The sequence below is a fragment of the Vipera ursinii genome (assembly GCF_947247035.1).
Source record: "Vipera ursinii genome assembly, chromosome: 14".
Lineage (NCBI taxonomy): Eukaryota > Metazoa > Chordata > Lepidosauria > Squamata > Viperidae > Vipera > Vipera ursinii.
In genome coordinates, this window is record NC_139527.1 from 7,129,049 (window position 1) to 7,150,991 (window position 21,943).

At 46.2% G+C, this 21,943-nt stretch overlaps 1 protein-coding gene across 1 annotated transcript in view; it reads right to left on the reverse strand.

The window, feature by feature from the left end:
• FBRSL1 (fibrosin like 1) overlaps window positions 1-18,210 on the reverse strand; it is a 504,421-nt gene extending 486,211 nt beyond the window's left edge. Inside the window, 1 exon segment of the mRNA XM_083373413.1 lies at window positions 17,302-18,210. Coding sequence (XP_083229539.1) covers window positions 17,302-17,595 — 294 coding nt within the window. The 5' untranslated portion in view covers window positions 17,596-18,210.
• Window positions 18,211-21,943: the final 3,733 nt, after the last annotated feature.

Sequence of the window (21,943 nt, forward strand, 5' to 3'; positions counted from 1 at the left end):
ATAGATAGATAGATAGATAGAGATAGATAGATAGATATAAAGATATACATACACAGACACAGACACACATACACACACATATATAAAATGGGGAGAAGGGAACCCCACTCTTTCACCTTCCTTAAAGCTTTCCTTCAAATCTTGTTCTTGCCTATTTCCTCTACTTGGTTTCTCTATAAAAAAAAGCAACTCTTTTGTGTTAGGAGCAGAAAAGGTTAATTACACTGCTGTTGTCAGATCAACAGAGAAGCTGTGAGAAGGGACTGCCACACCCCCAGTGTTAGCAGCTGTTGACCCAAATATAACATAGCCAGGGGGGGGGGGGGAAACCCCACAATTGCACCTACTTCTGTAGACTAGAAGCAGAGCTTGCTCCTGAAATTAGCAAATTACTGGGTTGGGGTGGCAGGTTGGAATCCTTCCTGCATTCCAGCGGATTCTACCTGTCTGGGGTATCTGCCTTCTCCACCTCTCTTTCCAAATATGTCTGTGTGGGAGGGGGGGGGGTTCAGTGGCTGAAAGCCGACAGATCGTTTGGATAAGACTTACTGAGCATTAATGGTATTATGAGCAGCCTGCACAAGGGATTAAAAATGTACAAGCACAGATTTGCTTTGGGGAATAGGATGAAGTCCCTTCCAATTCTGATGCTTCTTCAGAAAGGAGCATTCGACACCCGGTTCTTATGTTGCGGGAAGCCAAAATGTGGTTTCGTTTGGCTCCTGGTTTAGCCTTTTGTGAAAAAGCCAGTCACTGTAGCTAGGTCAGACCAGGCGGCTTCATTAATGTGTGAATGAAACTTGGATTCTCTCCCAATTCTTCTTACGCTTGGCTACAAGATCAGAAAAATAGATCTGCCCTTGGCAGCCTCACCACGCTTGGCAAACCAGCTGGATTCACTTTTGCTAACCTTCTGATTTGTCCAGTCCTAAGCTCATGGAGCTGGGTTTGTGGTCTAAGAAAGGATTCTTAGTGCAAATTTCACCCCCCCACACACACAAACAATCCTTCCCCACCCCCCAAAGGTTTGCAAACCAGTTCGCCTATTTAGAGAAAAAGTAGAGTTCGCATTTGCAGGTTAAAACCCACTTTAAAATGTGAACTTAAAACCTGCAGAAAAAGCAGGATTGTTTAGCAAACCATCCAGGTTGGCAGAAACATTTCTGTCGTTCTTATCATTAGTTACACAGACTTCATTGTTTTGCAACAGTTACATATGCTTTTGTAAGCAGTCACAACATGAACTGCGGTTAAATATGTTTTTTTTCCCCCCTTCCTGTTGGCTCTAATGTTAACTAACCAAGGTCTGGCACCTAGTCAGAGTATCTATCGGGGCTTAGAATAATTTTGTAAAGTACATTAACACCTAGGTCAGGTTTGACACATCTGGCAAAAGCCAACCCAGATGTGATTTGGTTGATTTTTGGCTTAGAGCAGTGCATACCACCGTTAGGTTGGCTTATTAAACTATAGGTTTCAGCTTAACTAATTGCATGAACTCATTCTAGCTTATTCAAGAAAGCCCAAATAAAATAGGGCTTAGCCATGCATGAACCTGGTTGCACACACCTAATAATTTAATGCATCCACACCACCAATATCAATCTACAATGTTTGACCCAACCAACAGCAGTCAACAAAATATCGCAAAAGAAAATGATGTTCTACTACCGGTAAAGCAGAATTTCCACAGATTGACACAACTGCTCTGCCCATTACAGGTTTTTCAACAGCTACTTTTTTTTTTAAAAAAAAAAGTTATTTGCAGTAATATGTAAAGGCAGAGGTTTCTGCCTGCAGTTTCAGCTGCTACCAATTGCAAATGCTTTCAAGTGGCTCTAAAAATAGCTCTGGGCACTGGAGACGATTAAAGACCTCACCGGAGAAAGAATTAAAGACTGTTTTGTTGCGGGATCCGCTCTTCCTTTCACAGGAAAAGATCAAAAATCTGAGCCCTGAGAAAGTGACAGGACCCATAAAAGGTTTCCACCTACACCTTGATCTCCAGGACAGTTCAGTGTTCAACCCAAATCCCAAGCACCCTCGCTTTCCAGCTTGCTTGCTTGCTAGCTTGCTTAATTGATTGATTGATTGATTGAAGGAAATGTACCGGGCTTCCTGATTTGCTCACAGTGAACTGTCCATGGGAGCGGGTTGGTCTTCAGGCCTTCTCATGACATCTACATAGTTGGTCTGAGGCTGGCTGAAGAATTCTGGGAGTTGAAGTTCACAAGTCATAAAAGGGCCATGTTTGAAGACCCCTGGTATAGGTAGTCCTCAACTTACACATTTACTGACCATTCCAAGTTTCAACGGCACTGGGGGGGAAAAGCGACTTACAACCGTTTTTCACATCTGCGACCGTTGCAGCATCCCCGTGGTCGCGTGGTCAAAAATTCAAACTCTTGACAACTGACTCATATTTATGACGGTTGCAGTGTCCTGGGGTCACGGGATCCCCTTTTTATGACCTTCCGACAAGCAAAATCAGTGGGGAAGCCACTTAACAACTGCGGCCAGAAAAGGTGTACAAATGGGACGAAACCCACTTAACAAATGTCTCACTTGGCCACAGGAAGTTTGGGCTCAGTCGTGGTCATAAGTCGAGGACTATCTGTATGTTTTACCAGCAACTGGGTTTTCTACCAGCTTGGGACTCCATCTGCTATTGCATTCCTGGGCAGTTGCCCTTTTGCAGGAGTTAATTTATTCTAGGCTTGTCCTAAGTCAGCGCTAAGTAAGGCGTGTTAAACAACACCCTTCCCATTAAAGAAAAATTAGCAGGCCATCCACTGAGTTATTTAAGAAAGAAGCAACCCCAAACTTCCCCGCGTTTATTCCTCCCCCCTAAAATGAATCTTGATCAAAAGCAATTAGTTAAACGCCAGGAGCAATTTGACGATAAATAAATATTCTTTTGTTATTAGACATGCTGCAGTGTAATTGAAAAACACAAATTCCCGAGCCGTTTATAGTGATGTATTTGAACTTGTGAACCAATGTTTGCAGGGGGGGCGGGGAGGGGGGCAGCTTCTGTCTTTGTCAATAATCGCACAATTATACAATCCCTGAAGTACGTGCTCGTTGGCAAGGTTTCAGGGGATTTTTAATCATTGCAGGTGACAGGATTCTCCTTTGCCACCATGCTGTAAAAGAGGAACGCCCATTTTATTTCTATATTTAACGTTCACATTCATCAATAAAGAAACTTCTTCCTTTCCAAAGCGCTGATTTAAGCAGCTTCAATAAGAAATGCAAAGATCTTCAGGTGACCAAAGTTGGTGGGTTTTTTTTTAAAAAAAATAATATTATTTTTACTTTAATGGAACAACCGATCGTCTAGGAGTTCTGCTATCCCAACCATTTTTAATGGATTTCACATCCTTTATTTAATTTTACAAATCTTGACAGAAATGCCAGGAAACTTGCAATGCTATAATTATATTTCTTCCAATGGTTGTAAGTTATTAACAAGGCTGTCAAAACACCATAATTATTTTATCCCAAGTTTGACTGATTCCATAAGCTGCCTCTTTTTAACTCTACAACATCCATCCTTCCAGTTTCCTCCTTCAATTAACAGTGGTTGTGGGCACGCAGAAGATCCTGAAAAGCTGCCTCCTTATTTGAAAATAACATCAAAACTCTTGTCTTACAATCCAGGGAACGAGATCACCTTAACCCAGGGGTAGGCAACCTTGGCTCTTTTTTATGACTCGTGGACTTCAACTCCCAGAATTCCTGAGCCAGCATGGCTCAGTCATAAAAGAGCCAAGGTTGCCTACCCCTGCCTTAGCCACTACTTCGCAACCTTCAAGAACCAAAGGATCCAGTTTTCGCTTCCTACTAAAAAGCAAAACAAAGCTGCAGGGATTAAAAAAAAATACTCAAACAACAATTGGGTAATAAGTATATTTTTTTCCAACATATGAATGCAATAAGAAGCAACGGATCTGTTTTGTATTAAAGTGTCCGGTGACAAGAATCATCTCAACAAAGCAATTGTGAACATCTCTGGTTTAGGAACCAGGGTGGGAGGGGAATTATTTGATATAAATGATCCCAAATCCCTCAAACTCCAATTATCCTTGAGCATTAATATGCACTGGAAACAGGGAACTGTTGATTGGGGGAAAAAATCCATTAATAACAATCAAATAAAATAGAAGAGAGTATTTGTAGCGCAGGGATGAACTGTGGGGTCCTTGGCACTCTCTGAACTTGATCATTTTCTTGCAGACGTTTCATTACCCAACTAGGTAACAGCATCAGTGTAGGATGTTCTGATGATATTACCTAGTTGGGTAATGAATCATCTGCAAGAAAATAAACAAGTTCAGAGAGCGCCAAGAACTCCACTCCTTAGTCCAACTACTTCCTCCAATCCCCCCCCCCTTTTTTTTGCAAGAGCTTGCTTCATGACACATTCTTCAAAAATTAATTAAAATCCTGCAGGCTTTTCAGGTGGGCCTAATATGACTGCCCTACTATAAAAAGTCTTTCTGCAAAGTCATGTCTCTTGGTGAAGTATCCCTCAGTAAAACTCACATTTTGTAGGGCAGGGGTCTTCAAACTCGGCCCTTTTAATGACTTGTGGACTTCAACTCCCAGAATTCCTCAGCCAGGCATGCTGGCTGAGGAATTCTGGGAGTTGAAGTCCACAAAGCATAAAAGGGCCGAGTTTGAAGACCCCTGTTGTAAGGTAAAAATGTCAGTTCAAAAAAAAATTAAAAAGTTGAAGGTCAGCAGATTTCAGCCTCTTATTCCACCACTGCCTAACGATCTCTTGCCCTTCCTTCCTTGGCTGCCTTTCTTAAACCAGGCAGGGTTTTTTAGCTGGAGACATTAACCCAATTATCTTCTCCGGGAAGATTTGTCAAGTTTTCAACTGTCAAATTCAACAAAACAACAAGAACCCAGCAGAACATCTGTTTGCTTGCAGGGCAGGGCATGTTGGAGGCACAAACGGTGCCTACACATTTGTGTGGTTTTAAGAAGCACAGAAAGGGCCCCAGAAGAGCAGCTAGCCTCCCCAGCATGGTAATCTCTTTAAAAGGAGGACTGGATCAATCTGCAGAAAATAAGACCTTAGCCGCTGAGCACAAAATCAGAGACAGCGTGAATTTCAACAGCTGCTGGAAACAAGAGGAAGATAAAAATTCTTCCTTTGCGTTCCCCTTAAACACTTCCTGAATAAAGCTATTTGCCTGTCATTGAAAACAGGATGTTCAGTTGGAAGGGCTTTTAACTCTGATCCGGAAAAAGGGCCCCGAGAACACACTGGAGCATGCAGGCTATTAATCCTGGCATAGGTGGCAAACCTCTGTTAGGGTTGAGGGTGAAGTCAGGGTCTTGAAATATTGCAGCCAATTTTGGTCTCCACACTATAAAAAAGATGCTGCGACTCTAGAAAGAGTGCAGAGAGGAGCAACAAAGATGTTCAGGGGACTGGAGGCTAAAACGTATAAGGAACGGCTGCTGGAATTGGGGATGTCTAGTTTAATGAAGAGAAGGACGAGGGGGGACAATATCTCAGGGGCTGCCCCAAAGAAGAGGCAGTCAAGCTATCCTTCAAAGCACCTGAAGGCAGGACAAGAAGCAACGGACGGAAACTCATCAAGGAGAGAAGCAACCTGGAACTAAGGAGAAATTTCCTGACAGTGAGAACAATTAATCAGTGGAACGGCTGAAGCTGTGGGTGCTCCATCACTGGAGATTTTTAAGAAGAGACTGGACAGTCAACTTGTCTGAAATAGTATAGTGTAAGACCTCCAAGGTCGCTTCCAACTCTCGTTATGGCCACATTATGTTAGGTGCCAATAGAAATCTCCAATCTCTACTGAGATTCTAAGACCTTATCCTTGACTTTAGAGGGCAAGGGACGATCTTCAGAACACGATGGAAGAAACAGTAAAAATGAATCCTGCTCCTTTCGTCTTTCGGTCCCAAGGCTCCACCATTCCTAGGACCATCCAAAACGCAGGTGACCCAGGACCGTGGATCACCCTTCTCCGACTCAGAACGCTCTTTAGAATGGTTGAGCCAGGAAACATCCAGATTTCTCAGTAGCTAACACTTCGTCGGAAGGACACAAGGTTGTAAAAGGCTGCCTTGATCTCTTTCAAGCGTAAACATCCTGAAACCATCAAATGATAAAGGACTTTGTAAGACTCTGCAACGAAGAAATCAGCCAGCTTTTTCATTTAAGCCATAACTTCCATCAGGATCAAGGGACGCTGCCGCGCTGCTGCTTGCTCGCCAATTCTTTCAGCAAACCAGCCAAGCAAAGAAACGTGTCCAGCTGCACTTTAGAGCAGCAGCTGACTCAGCTCGGGGGGAGTCTATTTCAAGAACTGCAAGAAATGCAATACTTATGGATCAGGTTGGCAACCTCCCTGGCCACTGAGAAGGACAAGGGGTGGGGTGGGGGGCATGTAGGAAACAACAGCCGGGGAGTAACAGGGGACTTTAACTAGCCTGGCATTAACTGGGAAACAAAACTCTGAATCAAGTGTGTGTGTGTGTGGGGGGGGTGTCAAACAGGTTCCTGAGCAACCTAGCTGACAACTTTGTCATCCAAAAGGTAGAGGAGGGAAGTGGAGGGACACCTGTAATGGGCCTAATTCTTCCTAGCAGAGAAGAAGTAAGTGATCAAAGGGGTTGAAGTTTCTGGAACTTTGGGGGAGGGAGACCATGCCATATTGGAATTCAATATCATGCAGACAACAAGCAATAGAACATAATCAAACCAGTCTCTTAAGACTTTAAAAGAGCTGATTTCAACAAAGAGAGAGAGAGAGAGAGAGAGAGAGAGAGAGAGAGAGAGAGAGAGAGAGAGAGAGAGAGAGAGAGAGAGAGTGAGTTTGGGAAGGATTCCATGGATGAAAATCGTAAAGCTTGGGAAAGTGTGAAAAATATGATTTAAAATGCCTGGTCCAGCACAACACCACATATTCTTATCTTGTACAATCTCTAGAAAGAAGCATCGTTGTCTTCTAGCCCAGGGCTTTTCAACCTTTCCCCCCATTGTACCACTTTTAGGATAGGGCGTCATCCGAGGACCACCAGTCGCCTAGCAAGGTGTCAAAAATTTGATGACCAAAAAAAAAAGGGAAAAAGTGATGAAGTACAGGTAGTCCTCGAGTTACAACAGTTCACTTAGTGACTGTTCGAAGTTACAAGGGCCCTGAAAAAAGTGGCCCCCAAGCCACAGCCGAGCAAGACACCTGCCTGCCTGCCTGGTGGCGCTCTTCCTCCTGTCCGAGGTTTTCATTGTTGTGAGCATTTCTGTTGAGGATTGGCAGTGGGGGTGGGGTGTGTGTGGGTGTATGGTTTTTATCCTCTCCCCCCCATCTGCTGGGTGGTTGCAGCAGGTTTTGGTCACTTCACATGACCCTGGGACACTGTGACCGTCATAAATATGAACCAGTTGCCAAGCATCTGAATGTAAATCACAAGACCCTGGGGATGCTGCAACATTCCAGCTGATCGGCGCTTCTTCTGGGCTTAGCAGAAGCGCCAGGATCAGTGCCGAGCTCCAACTGGATCCTGGCGCTGATCCTGGCGCTTCCACTGAGCCCTGACAGCCCTGCAGCTCCAACCGTCTCTCGCTCAGGCTTTTGCGGTGCTGCCACCGGCTCAGCTCATTCCCCTCCCCTGCTACCACTTTTCTAGAATGGTCGCGTACCACCTGCCAGGTGCCAATGTAGCACAGGTCGTACCCGTACCACTGGTTGAAAAGCCCTGTCTTATAGGACTTCTTACACTTCATTATTCCAAGATCACTGCAGATGGGGACTGTAGCCAAGAAATTAAAAGACGCTTGCTCCTGGGGAGGAAAGCCATGGCAAATCTAGACAGCACACTAAAAAGCAGAGACATCACCCTGCCAACAAAAGTGCGTATAGTCAAGGCTATGGTCTCCCCAGTTGCAATGTATGGCAGTGAAAGTTGGACCATAAGAAAGGCTGAGCGCCAAAGAATTGAAGCCTTTGAACTATGGTGCTGGAGAAGACTCCTGCGAGTCGCTTGGACTGCAAGGCGATCAAACCGGTCAGTCCTAGAGGAGATCAACCCTGACTGCTCTTTAGAAGACCAGATCCTGAAGTTGAAACTCAAATACTTTGGCCACCTAATGAGAAGGAAGGACTCACTGGAGAAGAGCCTCATGCTGGGAAAGGCGGAGGGCAAGAGAAGAAGGGGACGACAGAGAACGAGGTGGCTGGATGGAGTCACTGAAGCAGTAGGCGTGAGCTTAAATGGACTCCAGAAGATGGTAGAGGACAGGAAGGCCTGGAGGAACGTTGTCCATAGGGTCGCGATGGGTCGGACACGACTTCGCAACTAACAACAGCACTTCATTATAATTTTAAAATCACTCCTGTTCGTTGGCTTACTCTTCCATACCTTCGTGCATTGAAATCTGCTGAGGAGGAGGAGGAGGAGGAGGAGGAGGAGGAGGAGGAGGAGGAGGAGGAGGAGGAGGAGGAGGGGAAGAAGCTGGTTGATCTGGTCTAGATTCCCAATCAAACAGCTGGCTTTGAACATTGTTCGCTGGTCTAATTAGATTTGCCATTAGCTTGTTCTCCATCCCTGGAGTTTTAAAACAAACTGGAGTGGTTAAACTATGGTCAAGGGTCCAAATTTAAGATTAATGGATCATCTAGTGGTATTATCTAATGTTGGGAGGCAAGAACTTTCCAAGGTTTCATTCAAGGAGGCGTCTTCAAAAAGAGATAACAAGACAGAGCCTGAATAAATAGTGAATTATTCAACAGTACTGATAACCTTCCGTAACTCTGATCATCTCTGGGCCCATCAGAAGAGGAAACACAAAAAACAAAAGAGGAAAAAAAATACAGCAATAAAATCCAGTCCCCAAACGCAAAAAAGATTCCATTCTGCTGAGGCAATGCATGACAGTGTGTCACGGCTCAAAGAAAAATATTTTTCACCCTTGCTTTTTTTTTCCCCCAAGCCTTGGAGATGAAGTGATGTGGTTTGTTTGTTTTTAAGGAGTGAAAATATATTTCAGGCTAATGGATTGTCTGCCACAAGATGTGGTTGCTTTTGACTAGATTACGTGGCTTTCAAGGAAGCCGTGAGGGCAGGCAAATTCCTATTAATGAAGATCCATCATGAAACAATGATCCCTTGGAAGTCCAGATTTCTTGGGGAGACGGCAGAAAAAAAGAAGAAGAAGAAGAAGAGCTTTGGGGGGGGTTCCCCTAATGCAACCATCTCACAGCTTCTCAACCTTAGCAACTCTAAGATGCATGGCTTTCAACTAACCATGGTGAAAAGGGTTGTAAAACCAGGGGAGACTCATTTAATAACCGCATTGCCGAGTAATGGAAAATCTGTAAGTCCCAACTGTAAGTCAAGGACTATCCGTGATTCACAACCAGTTCAAGAAAATTCACCGCTTCCCTCTGCAAGTTTGCATTTCTCTTCAAAAATCCCCAGTGTTACTTTTGGGTGTTTGTTTCGCTGCCTTCAAACTCCTGGCAACTCTGCAGGCAAGTCTCCGCAGTTTCCTTGGCACGTTTTCCAGAAGCTGTTTGCCATTTGTCAGCCTTCTTAGAAGGACTGGCCCAAAGACATTCCAGCAACTTCTGTGCCTAAGGCAGGACTAAAATTCCCAGGCTCCTGGTTTCTGGGCCGGTGCCTCTAATCTATACCAAAGGGCTTCTCTTGAATGTCATCCTCCTGTTATAAAGCAGAACATCTGTAACTTCCGCAAGACAGAAACCAATTGCGGCTCAATGCTCCTAGTTCTTTTTCAATGCTTACCTGCTAAATTCTAATATCTGATTTGCCATTAAGGTTAATCAGTAGCAAACCTAAGGAATCCGCCTGTGCCTTGTTACCAAAGACAGCTGTTGAGTTATTTCTGAAGAGAAAACTTGGACCAAATGTAGAATTTACTCACACAAGGAACGGCATAGTGGGGTTCCCGCCAACTTAAGAACCTCTCAAGGTGTGTTTTCCCCCCTGCAACTTTCTTCCTCCTCCACAGTTCTTTAGAAACCAGATTTGTTCAATTTCTCAGCTGTCTTTTTTTTTTCCTTTCTTTTTCCAAAGGGGAAACTCCACCAAAATTGTCCTTTTGCAATACTCAGAGCACTATCGACTCCACCTTTGTCCAACAAATTCTAAGTTAATCCCCTTTTTTTCTGGCTAGATAATTACTTCCATAATGTGAATAGATGATTGATGTAAGCCTGGTTCGGATCTTGCCCTTTGCTTCTCTCTTAAAAACGAATGCGATGAAAACAAAGGCTTTGAACACGAGAAAACAGGTTTTTTTTTTAAATAGTGAACTTGCGAGATGGAGACGCCGACTGATTGCAGCAGGGTTCAGAATCAGGCAAAGTCACAGACAACTGTATACAACCCCCCTGGTGAATTTACACAGCTGTCCAGGCCGTGGGCTTCAAAACACAACCTTAGCATACCATGTTTGACTAGGGCACTGGAGGAGGGCTATTGACTGAGGAGGGGTCAGGCTTTCCTTCCACATCTGTGTAGTTTCCTCAAGTCTTAAGAGAATGGCTAGATAATAATCAACGACATGCTTGCTTGCAAAACCCACAGCCTGTCCGAAGTCCCCGTTTTGCCTGGTTCAATGCTAAGCGAAAAGGCCTGAGCACAAGAACCGTGTTCTTGCAACAACACGAAGCTACCGTGGTAAGTTTTACAGGAAGAGGGAAATCCCCAAGCAACGAGATAAGTAAAATACAACTTCCCAATTTCATCACCACAACGTTTCCTTTTAATGCACAGAGATGGCAGTTCGGAAATTCTGCAGGGGAAAAAAAAAGTCCCATAGAGTAGCTTCCCCCCCCCCATTTTTCTTAATGTTTAGTTCTTATAGAACCAGGTTTTTCACTTATATTTACCTATTTATGCAACTGATACAATGCAACAAGGTGAGAACCGAAATGCCCCATGCACAAAACTTTTGCTTGTCCAACTAGTCTGAAGATTTCAAAGAAAATGACAGCATTGGTTTAAAACCAACAAGAAACCACACCCAGTCATAACTTTCAATTTTTTTCTAACAAAATTAACTGCAATGGAAAGTTCTCACACATCAAAATAACAGGAGACCTGCTTTTTATTTTCAAGGACCCAGCAGCCCTTCTTCCTAAGTGAACATAATTTATAGCTAACATCCGTTGCTTTCCTTGGAAAGGTGCACACCTGTCCAGAAATAAATTATTTAGATGGCGGATCCAGGGTGATCTCAATAAGCTAAGCAGGGTCAGATCTGGTTTAGCAAGTCTAAAGTCTAAATTGGGAAGATACACATGTCAGAAAACAGAGGGAAACGAGCCAGCTCCATACTGTTAGCCCCCAGTGTGCACAGATGCTGTCATAAATTCATCAGCTTAAAGTTCTGACTTGAAGAAGATTCACCTTAACCTGCGATGGTCAGAAGTATTCCAACAGGACAGAAGACCTTAAGGAGGCAACCTTACCAACTTGCTCTCTAATTTTTCAGGGCTTTGAATATAGAGAACATAGCCCACCATATCTCCATCATCAGACGGCCACCCGTGACATGCTTTGAATGCTCTGGATGTTCTCCAGCTTCCATCTATGGCCACTCTTCGGCCAGCAGAAGTCTCAGCTCCTGAACCAAGCCATATTTGGCTGAACATACCACAACTGACTTGATCCAGACCAAAGAGGAAGCCATTTTTACCACTCGCAGTGTTTGGTTTGACACAACGCACCCGGTGAATAGCAAGTCAGCCAAGCTAGAGTTTCACAAGATGAATGGAGTCCATCAAAAAGATGAAAAGAAACAATTACCTTAAGTGAAATATGTAATATTTCTTGCTAGATCAATGCTTTTCCTTCCAACAGGACACAATAGATAGAAGAACTTTCGAGTACAACCATTCATTTAGTGACCTTTCAAAGTTACAATGGCACTGGAAAAAAAAGTCTCTTATGACTGTTTTTCAAAATTATAACCACTGAAGCACCTCCCAGGATCATGGGATCAAACTTCAGCCACTTGGCAACCGGTTCATATTTATGACGGTTGCAAGTGTCCCCCGGCCTCAGGTGATCCTCTTTTGCGACCTTCTGACAAGCAAATTCAAGGGGGAAGCCAGATTCACTTAATAACCGTGTTACCAGTTTAATAACTGCAGTGATTCATTTAACAATTGTGAGAAGGAAGGTCATAACATGGGGCCAAACTCACTTAACAGCTGTCTTGCTTAGTAAGAGAAATTTTGGGCTCCGGTTGCAGTCATAAATCAAGGATTATCTATATAAAATTGCACAAGTAGAATATATTAGCAATGCAAAGTGTTTTTTTATAACTGCCAGGACACAGCATTAATCTAGGAACATTTGCACTGCGAAACACAGAATGCATTAAAAAAAATTCTCTCCAGTGCTCTACAACACAACTAGACCTCAATTTACAAGATGCAACTAGCTATAAGAAGACGGGAAAAGTTCTATAACGTGAGTTGAGCACATGCTTTTTTTTTTTTTTTTAGAGTTTTGGCCCTGGTAATCCCCTTGACTTCTGCATAATACCAGAAGCTCCTCTGGCATTTCCCCCCATGAACAACAGGAGCCATCACATCTTGATATGAAGAAGGGGAAAAAACAACAACCTCGAGTCAGCCTTGCCTCTGAATTCCCATCTTGTTTTGTTACTGAACGTGTGAAAAGAACACTTATGGAACACTTTCTGCCAACACAACTGCCTTCTGGAGAGACAACTGGCCCCTGCCCATTGTTTATTGCAATGGGTCAACTACCATGCCGAGAAAGCAAAAGTTGCATATTAATGAGGCAGAGCTCTAGGCAGTTCCCGCCATCCTGTAAGCAGGACCATCCTTTAAAGATCCTGTGGGACCCCTGGCCTAGTTCTTGATCAGAACTCGCTTTTTGCACGGATCCCAAATCTCTAAGCTGCGGGCATCCACAAAAATAGCTCCACCACCCCTAAAGACATCCTAGACATGAAGGATTGAGGAAACTGGGCATGTCTAGTCTAACAAAGAGATGGACGAGGGGTGACACGATAGCAGCCTTCCAATAATTGAGGGATGGCCCCAAAGAAGAGGGGGTCAAGCTACTCTCCAAAGCGCCTGAAGGCAGGACAAGAAGCAACGGGTGGAAACCGATCAAGGAGAGAAGCAACCTGGAACTAAGGAGAAGCTTCCTGACAGTGAGGACAGTTAATCAGTGGAACCGCCAGAAGTCGTGGGTGCTCCATCACTTGCGATTTTTAAAAAGAAATTTGTCCAGAAAGGCATAGGGTCTGCTGCCATGGGCAGGGAGTTGGACTAGAAGACCTCCAAAGTCCCTTCCAACCTTAGTATTCTATGTTCTAAATTTAAGGATCACAATACACAGCTCTATCGCATAATTGCCATTCATCGGAACCCGTTTTTTTTCCTCTCCTTTCATCTAATGACAGGACTGGCCACACTAGGCTCAACCTGCACCATTAGCCAGAGTTCAATCGTGGTTACATTTTATCCCAAGCATATTCATACAATGAACCCCTATAAAATAATCCTTCAAGGTGGTCCCCTCCGAGGTTAAGGCTGCAGAGCACAAGGGCTAAGCCACAAGTCCTGATCGCTCCATTTAGCTAAATGCCTACTACGAACCAGATCTCGACCTTTAAGTTCTGTTGAGTATTCTTGGCAAATCAATTTTTGTCCCCCCAAACCTCACATAGCCAATCTTTCAAAGTCAGTGCTGTATTTGAGCTGATAGGAATGAATGAATGAATGAATGAATGAATGAACCTTTATTGTCAAGAGTACAACCATGTATACACTGAGATTGGGTGAGCCTCCCTTCGTGCCCCCACCACCGCAACTCACCGTGACAACAAACCCACCATCCTGTTACACCATGTGAGCCAATTGCGCAACACACCAGCCTGGCAAGTCAATCATACATAAAATTATAAAATTATTTCCCGTTCAAGAGACTGACAGCCCATGGATAGAAGCTGTTCTTCAGCCTCTGCCTCTCTCTGCACCCCACCTGCCCACCTTTTGTTATCTGAGTGAAGTATTCTCACCGTCTTCTTCTGGGTTGTTTGTTTTACTTTTGTTACTTATTTTGTTACTTCTGTTTTGTTGACTCTTTTCATCTCTTCCTTTTTTTACTGCTGCAAGCTGCCTAGAGTCGCCCCGCGGCGAGATAAAACAGCAAATAAATTTAACAAATAAAATAATAATTAAAAAAAAAAAGGAAATGGCCTGTTGTCTAGCCGGAAGAAGCTCAAATAATAATAATAAAAAGGATTGCTTTAATAGGGGTGGCAAAATTGCAGCCTTTTTCATTCTGCCAAAATGACATTTGGTGGAGTGAAGCTCAAGCTAGACTTCCATGTAATTATTTCTACAAGCCATTTCAACGGATACAGAAGTGATGTGAGCGCACAGATGAGTCCTTTTTTTTAAAATGATCTTTTGGCTCCTTTCTAAAGGTTCAATCATCTGAGAGACCGATAAGATCCCTTTCATCCTTCTCTTTTATTGTTCAAGTGCTCCCACGTATCACGTGCAGGATCTGCTGGAAAGTTAGGTACGTACACCTGTCTTATTCATTTCAGTTCCTTATTTATTCCCTCGATTACAGCCCTAATTTTGCGGTTCCCAGCCAGTTTCACGAATGTTGACAAAACACTTTTAAGAAAGAAAATCCATAAAGAGACTTTACTCTGAAGAAGGGGAGAACCCCTATTGGCAAGTAATTCCATGCATAGAGATCCATTTATCTTGTCAAAATGCTACGGCACAACCAGCAAAGATAGACTTGCACCTATTACTTGTTTGGTGAGCAGTTTTCTCTTGATTTTTGAACAAAAGTCCAAACTATGGGGGAACCTAGTCATGGGGTTTACACTTGGTGGGAATCATCTTAAGAAGGACACACAGAGGTGTAAGCTAATTTAGAAAGAAAACACACACCTTACTCCAGACACTGGAGCTATTTAAATCTCCCTAGATAAGCAATAGAAGTGATTCATGATATAAATATACACCAAGCCAGCAATTCAAATTCCATCTATTACTGAAGAGTAAAGCACATGAAATCTTTAGGTGTTCTTCACTACAGAGAGAACCACACATTGTATACATTCTCCATTTTCACAATAATGCAGTCTTAGAGAGACTAAATTCTGACAATTTGAATCTTGTTTATTGGTGACCAGTCAACACCCCCCCCCCCTTTGTTTTCCATTAGGGCCTTGTGCAATTCTTTTAAACCACCCAACTTTGTCAAAGATAGGGTGCTCTAAGGATCACCACTGACAGCAGAAGACACCAAAGCAGCTTTTCCAGCAGGCATCCGACCAAGATATATTGGACAGCAGAAATATTACGAATTCTCTAACAACTGTTCTGGAGGCCCATCAATTTGATTAGCAATTAATTTGAGTGCCTGACAGATAGATAGCAGTCATTTTGCAGAGAAATACCAGAGACAGTAAAGACTGTGAGAACAAGAAGAAGAAGAACGACAAGCAAGCATCATCAGGAAATTTTCTTGCATCTGCTACCACCACAATCCAGACAAGAAATATGAAGTCAACCTTCTGGTTAAAAGTCACAATAACAGTCTTGTGAAAAACACTTTTAGACTTCACGTGCATGCCACTTCGCGGCATGGAAGGAACATCTTTCTCCAAACACCCATTACTCTGCACATTTCAAAAATAGCACGCACAGTAGTTTTCTTTTTAATCCATGCAAATGAAAGATTTTGGGAGTAACACCTGTTCCTTGGAGCAAACGGACAGTGCTGAGGTTTGCTTACAACCTGGAAAAGTTTGACAAACTACAACAGGAAATCCAGAGGTGACCTCAAAGTGAATCTTCCAGGGAAAACAAGAAGGAAAAACACATAATATTCGTAATATATTCTAGAAAGACCAATTAGGCCAACTTTAGAACAATTCTTTATTTGGGCAAGTATCAGTGTTACTCCATATCTTTGAAGATCTCACGCCCTACACACATACAACGATCACCAGATTCTAAGGTGGCCCCGTTCTGGTTCAGCTTTATTGACTTATTCCTAAAATAACAAAAAAAAAAAATCCAGAATAGTAACACTACCCAAACCTTTTTGTTTCTTAATGGAAGGGAATCAAACCAGCCCATCGAAAATGACTAAGATATATAGCAGGATAAAAACAGTTACCAGAAATTCTTACCCATTCAGACTTTCCCATCACATCATGAATAAAAACTGAACAGAAAAACAAAAAAAAAATAACCCCAAAGAAATCACTAGCAACACAAAATCCCCCATTTTGTCCAAACTCTCTAAAAATATTGTTGCTTGCTTCGCTTAACTTTTACATGCAGAAGAAGCAAGCCAATACCAAATTCAATAGAATAATACCAAGCAAAGCAATTCCCTCCGATTATTCTTAATTTCTCTTCTTCCTTAAAAACCAAAAGCACATTAGGGTCAACCTGGAGAAGATCTCTCCAGCCTGATTCAACAGCTGCTTCTCCCAACATCCAAAGGATTAGCCTGGTTGGGGCAATGACACCCCAGGTCACCCCCATCTCATTCAACCCAGCTTTTAAAAGGGTGGTGCACTTTCTGCAGGGCTTGGCATTCAAAGAAAGTTTTGCATTCACCTCCCTGCGCTCCAAACAGGTTTGCAAGCCCATTTCAAAGCTAAACCAACAAACACACAGCTTGCCTCAGCGGCCCTCACTGCTTCCCAGCTGGAATGGAGAGCAAGGGTCAACCAGAAGACTTGGCCTACATCAGCTCTGAAGAGCGCACAAGTACACACCCACGACAGTCGCCAGATCTTTAGCGTGCTTTGGATCACAGATGGCGACCACCACAGACCAAGGCCTGAAGGTCCACCTTTAATTCGTCCAGATGTTGCCCCTCAAAAGTTCAATGAGATTGACCAAGCACAAGCAAAACAGTCCCACAGATGGAGACCAACACAGACAGACCAGCTCCCAGGACTGAAGGTCCACTTTTAACTCCTCCAAAGGTCAGTTCCACCCACTCGCCCCCTTTCGCTCCCAAAAGTTCAGTGAGACTGACCAGTGCAAGCAAAATGGTCCCACAGATGGAGACCAACACGGACCAGCTCCCAGGTCTGAAGGTCCACCTTGAATTCCTTCAGAGGTTGACCCCAAGCCCCTCCAATGTTCAATGGGACTGACCAGCACAAGCAAAGCAGTCCAGATGATGACCAAGCTCTTCCTCCCGTGTTCCTCCTCCCGACCAGGACCACCCCATCCAGGTAGAGCAACATCTTACCTCCAAGGCTTCCATGGTGATGAAGCTGGCGATGGCAAATCCATCAATTAAATCCTCTTCCTGGGAACTGGATTCCCGCCTCCGCCGCCTCGGAGGTCTGGCATTTCTGCCTGCAGAAGCCTGGCTCTTGGGAAGACCACCACTTTGGCTTGTATTCTCTTTGCCAGGACTGGCTTCCCGTTCGGAGGTGGAGGAGGGGCTTTGGTGAAGTCTATCCCTGCCGTTGGGGTCTCTGCGCCTCACCCGATCCCTTTGGGATCGGGATTTCCTGCTTTGTCTGATCTTGACATCCATTTCCAAAGCCACCCGAGTTGAAGACCCAAAAACACACACAATTCGTCTTACTGGGGTTTTTTTGTAGGATCCAGCAGCCTTTTTCTCTGGCTCAGAGCCGCTCTTTCCTTCTGGCTCATGAAATCCAAAGGAACCAAGGGGGCAGCCAAAGAGGGAGGGGGACCAGAAAGCCAGGGGCGATCCAAGCTAAGGCAAGAGAAAGCCACCCAGGGGGCAATCCACATCCAGAGGCAGGCAAAAACCCAAAGATAAATCCACAGTGACCTTGACAAACGGCGCCCCTCTCTCGGGAGGGGGGGGGAGAGAGGAAAAAGACCAGAGGGGGGAGAAAAACGGGGGTGGGGGGCAAAAAAAAAGACGGGAAAAAAAAAGACACCAGCCCCGCTGCGAAGAATCTCAAGTTCGGGTCTGGAGAAAGAAGGGGAAAAAAGGGGGCGGCGGGATGGGAGAGAGGGCAGGCAGAGCCAAGCTTGGCCCCCTCCCCAAATCCAAAGCAGAGCTCCTCGGAGGCACAGAAGCCGGGGCAGATCAGCCCTCCCCGCTCGGCCAAAGACCCCCCCAAAAATCAATCAATCCACCGCAGATCCTGCAGGGCGAATCCAGACGAGAAGCAGCAGCGGCGGTGGCAGCGGCAGCGGAGGAGGAGAGGGCGGCGGGGCTGCACTAAACCGAAGCCCCCCCTCCTTTTTTTTCCTTCCTCCCTCCTCTCTCTCTGTCTCTCTGCACCCCCCCCTCTCTCCTTCCTCTCCCCGCCCCGGGTTCGAATCCGGGGGCGCCCCGAGCAGGCGAGGGCGCCAAAGAGGGGCGCCGGCCGCTCCGCCGAGGCTGGCGCTGCAACTTTGTTGCGAGGCCAAGCGCGCGTCGGGAAGGAAGGAAGGAAGGAAGAAAGGAAGGAAGAAAGGAAGGAAAGGAGGAGGGAAAAAAGGAGGAAAGGAAGGCGGAAGGAAAGGAGGAACGAAGGCAAAGGAGAAAGGGAAAGGGGGAAAAGGAACGAGAAAGGAGAGGAGGAGGAAGGAAGGAAGGAAGGAAGGAAGGAAGGAAGGAAGGAAGGAAGGAAGGAAGGAAGGAAGGAAGGAAGGAAAGGAGGAAAGGAAGGCGGAAGGAAAGGAGGAACGAAGGCAAAGGAGAAAGGGAGAGGGGGAAAGGAACGAGAAAGGAGAGGAGGAAGGAAGGAAGGAAGGAGAGGAAGGGAAAGAAGGAAGGGAAGGAAAGAAGGAAGAGGAAAGGAAAGGCTCCTCTCTTTGCAGCAAGACCAGCAGCAGAGCCGAAGGCAGAGCCTTCCTCCTCCTCCTCCTCCTCCTCCTCGGGGGCTGCGGGCGAGCGGCTGGGCCCGCCGGCGCGCTCGGCCCCTGCCCAACTTTGCCCCCGCCTCGCCTCGCCCGACCCCCGCCCGCCCGGCAGGAGCAGCCGCCGCCGCCTGAGCCCCTCGGCCGCCCGTTGCCCGCCCGCCTCCCTCCCTCCCTCCCTCGCCCGCGCGCGCGCCGCCCACCCCGGCTCGGGGCGCGCCTCAGGAGGGGCCGCGCCGGCTGCGCCTCCTCATGCCGCCGCCGCCGCCGCCGCTCCCGCCGCCGCCGCCGCTGCCCAGCCCTGCGCTCGGCCGCCCCCCCGGTCGCCCTCCTCCTCCTCCTCTTCTCCTCCTGCTCGCTGGCTCGCTCGGGGCTTTAGCACCGCCCGGCCGGCTGCGCATGAGCAGGGCCGGCCAGCTGCGCGTCACTCGCTCGCCGCAGCTCCGACCGCCCCGCGCGCGCTCCCGAGCGACCGACCGCCCGCCCGCCCCAACCACCTGGCGCGCGCGCGTGCTCGCTCTCGCTCACTCGCTCGCTCGCTCGCTCTAACCCCCCCCCCCACCACCACCACACACAGACACACGCACACACTCCGCCTTCCGAGGGCCTCGCGCGCGCCGCCGCTTGACTGGCTGGCTGGCAGGCGTCGGCCCCGCCTCCTCCTCCCCAATTGGAGGGGTTGTGGAGTGGAGGGGGGGGAAGGAGGGAGGGAGGCGACCACCCGCCTCGAAGGGGGTCTCTGTCTCTCTCTGTCACACACACACACACACACATCTTTCTCTTTCTGTCCCTCACACATCTCTCTCTCTCTCTCTCTCTCTCTCTCTTTCTCTCTCTCTCTCTCTCTCTCTCTCTGCATCTCTCTCTCTGCATCTCTCTCTCTCTCTCTCATATCTTTCTCTCTCTCTGCCTCTCATATCTTTCTCATATCTTTCTCCCTCTCTCATATCTTATATCTTTCTCTCTCTCTCTCTGTGCCTCTTTCTCATATCTTTCTCTCTCATATCTTTCTTTTTCTCTCATCTCTCTCTTTCTGCCTCTCATCTTTCTCTCTCTCTCTGCCTCTCTCATATCTTTCTCATATCTTTCTCTCTCATATCTTTCTTTTTCTCTCATATCTTTCTCTTTCTGCCTCTCATCTTTCTCTCTCTCTCTCTCTGCCTCTTTCTCATATCTTTCTCTCTCTCTGCCTCTCATATCTTTCTCATATCTTTCTCCCTCTCTCATATCTTATATCTTTCTCTCTCTCTCTCTGTGCCTCTTTCTCATATCTTTCTCTCTCATATCTTTCTTTTTCTCTCATCTCTCTCTTTCTGCCTCTCATCTTTCTCTCTCTCTCTGCCTCTCTCATATCTTTCTCTCTCATATCTTTCTTTTTCTCTCATATCTTTCTCTTTCTGCCTCTCATCTTTCTCTTTCTCTCTCTCTGCCTCTCATCTTACTCTTTCTGTCTCTCCCTCTCTGCCTCTTTCTCATACCTTTTTCTCTCATATCTTTCTTTCTCTCTCTCTGCCTCTCTTTCTCATATCTTTTTCTCTCTCTCTCTGCCTCCCTCATATCTTTCTCTTTCTCATATCTTTCTCTTTCTCTCTCTCTGCCTCTCATATCTTTCTCATATCTTTCTCTCATATCTCTCTCTCTCTTTCTGCCTCTCTCTCTCTCTGCCTATCTTTCTCTCTGCCTCTCTCTCTCTCTCTCTCTCTCTTTTTTCTTTTTTTTGCCTGAGGGAAAGGCAGAAGCTCCGTCCCTCCCCTCTTTTTTTTTCCAAAGTCAACCTGGAGTTTTGAGGAAGGGGCTGTGCGAGGAACGAAGGTCCTGCTTGTGTGCCAGTTGGGACCCCCCCTCCCTTCTCAGGTGGCAAACTCCGTGTCAAGGAAGGCTTCCCACAACCGCCTCTGAGCCCCAAAGAGCACAGGTTAGCCTCCCAGGGTCAGTGGAGAGAGCCTGACCCTCGTTCTTTCCTTCTCCTGCCCGAATGGACCCGTGTTTGGAGCTGGGAAGAGTTGGGGGTCCTTGCCCCCACTTGCAAAACAAGACGCTGAACCCTCCCCGAGCTGTTTGAATGTGAGGAGGGGCACCTTGGGGGGACTGAGGGGTGCCCGAGAGGTTGGGGGCACCAAGGGAATGAGTGGGGAGAGTTGGCCGTGGAGGGATCACTTGTGGGATCACCCTGAGCTGCTTCACACAACTCCCCACAACTGCCCAGCCAGTCAGGATCAACCAGGGTCAGGCTGCAGACAACCTCATTGCCCCAATATTCCCAGTCAGCACCAGTAATCCCAGTCAGCTGGGAAGAGCTGTACGAATAAAGGCAGGATATAAATCAGCCATTAAGCTCCTGATGCAGCTCTGCCCCTCAAGCCAGGAGAGACAAATTGGCATTTTGTTCCTTCCTTAACCCCAAATTACAGATGGACGGGTGTCATCTGCATTGGAAGGCATCCTGTAATCAGTCTTGGCTCAATTAAGCAAGAAAGATGGCTGAATGTCTAACCATTTCCTTTGGTAATTGCAGGCTCCTAGGAACTTGCCCTTTATCCACTGGTAGGCTTGGTTGGACTCTCAGGGGAGATGGGTGGTTCCCCCCCTCCCCACCATTCTCTTAGTTTCTTCCCTCTTCTGGGACTTCGAAAGCTTTGGCCTTGGGAAGGGTTTCAAAAGCAACTAAAATTCTAGCCTGTAATGGGAGGAGACGCAAGAAAGTTAGGGGTCAGCAGGGTTGACGGCTGAAGAAGCATGGGTAGCCTGGATAAGGCTTTTTTTCCTCATTCCCTTTTTTCCTCATTGCCTTTCCTTCCTTCCTTCCTTCCTTCCTTCCTTCCTTCCTTCCTTCCTTCCCATTCTCCTTCCTTCCCTCGCATTCTTCTCCCTCCATTTCCTTCCTTCCTTTCCTCCCTCCCTCCCTCTTATTGTCCCTCCCTCCCTTTCTTCCTTCCCATCCTCCTTCCTTCCCTCGCATTCTTCTCCCTCCATTTCCTTCCTTCCTTCTTTTCCTCCCTCCTTCATTGTCCCTTCCTTCCTTCCTTCCTTCCTCCCTTCCTTCCTTCCTTCCTTCCTTCCCA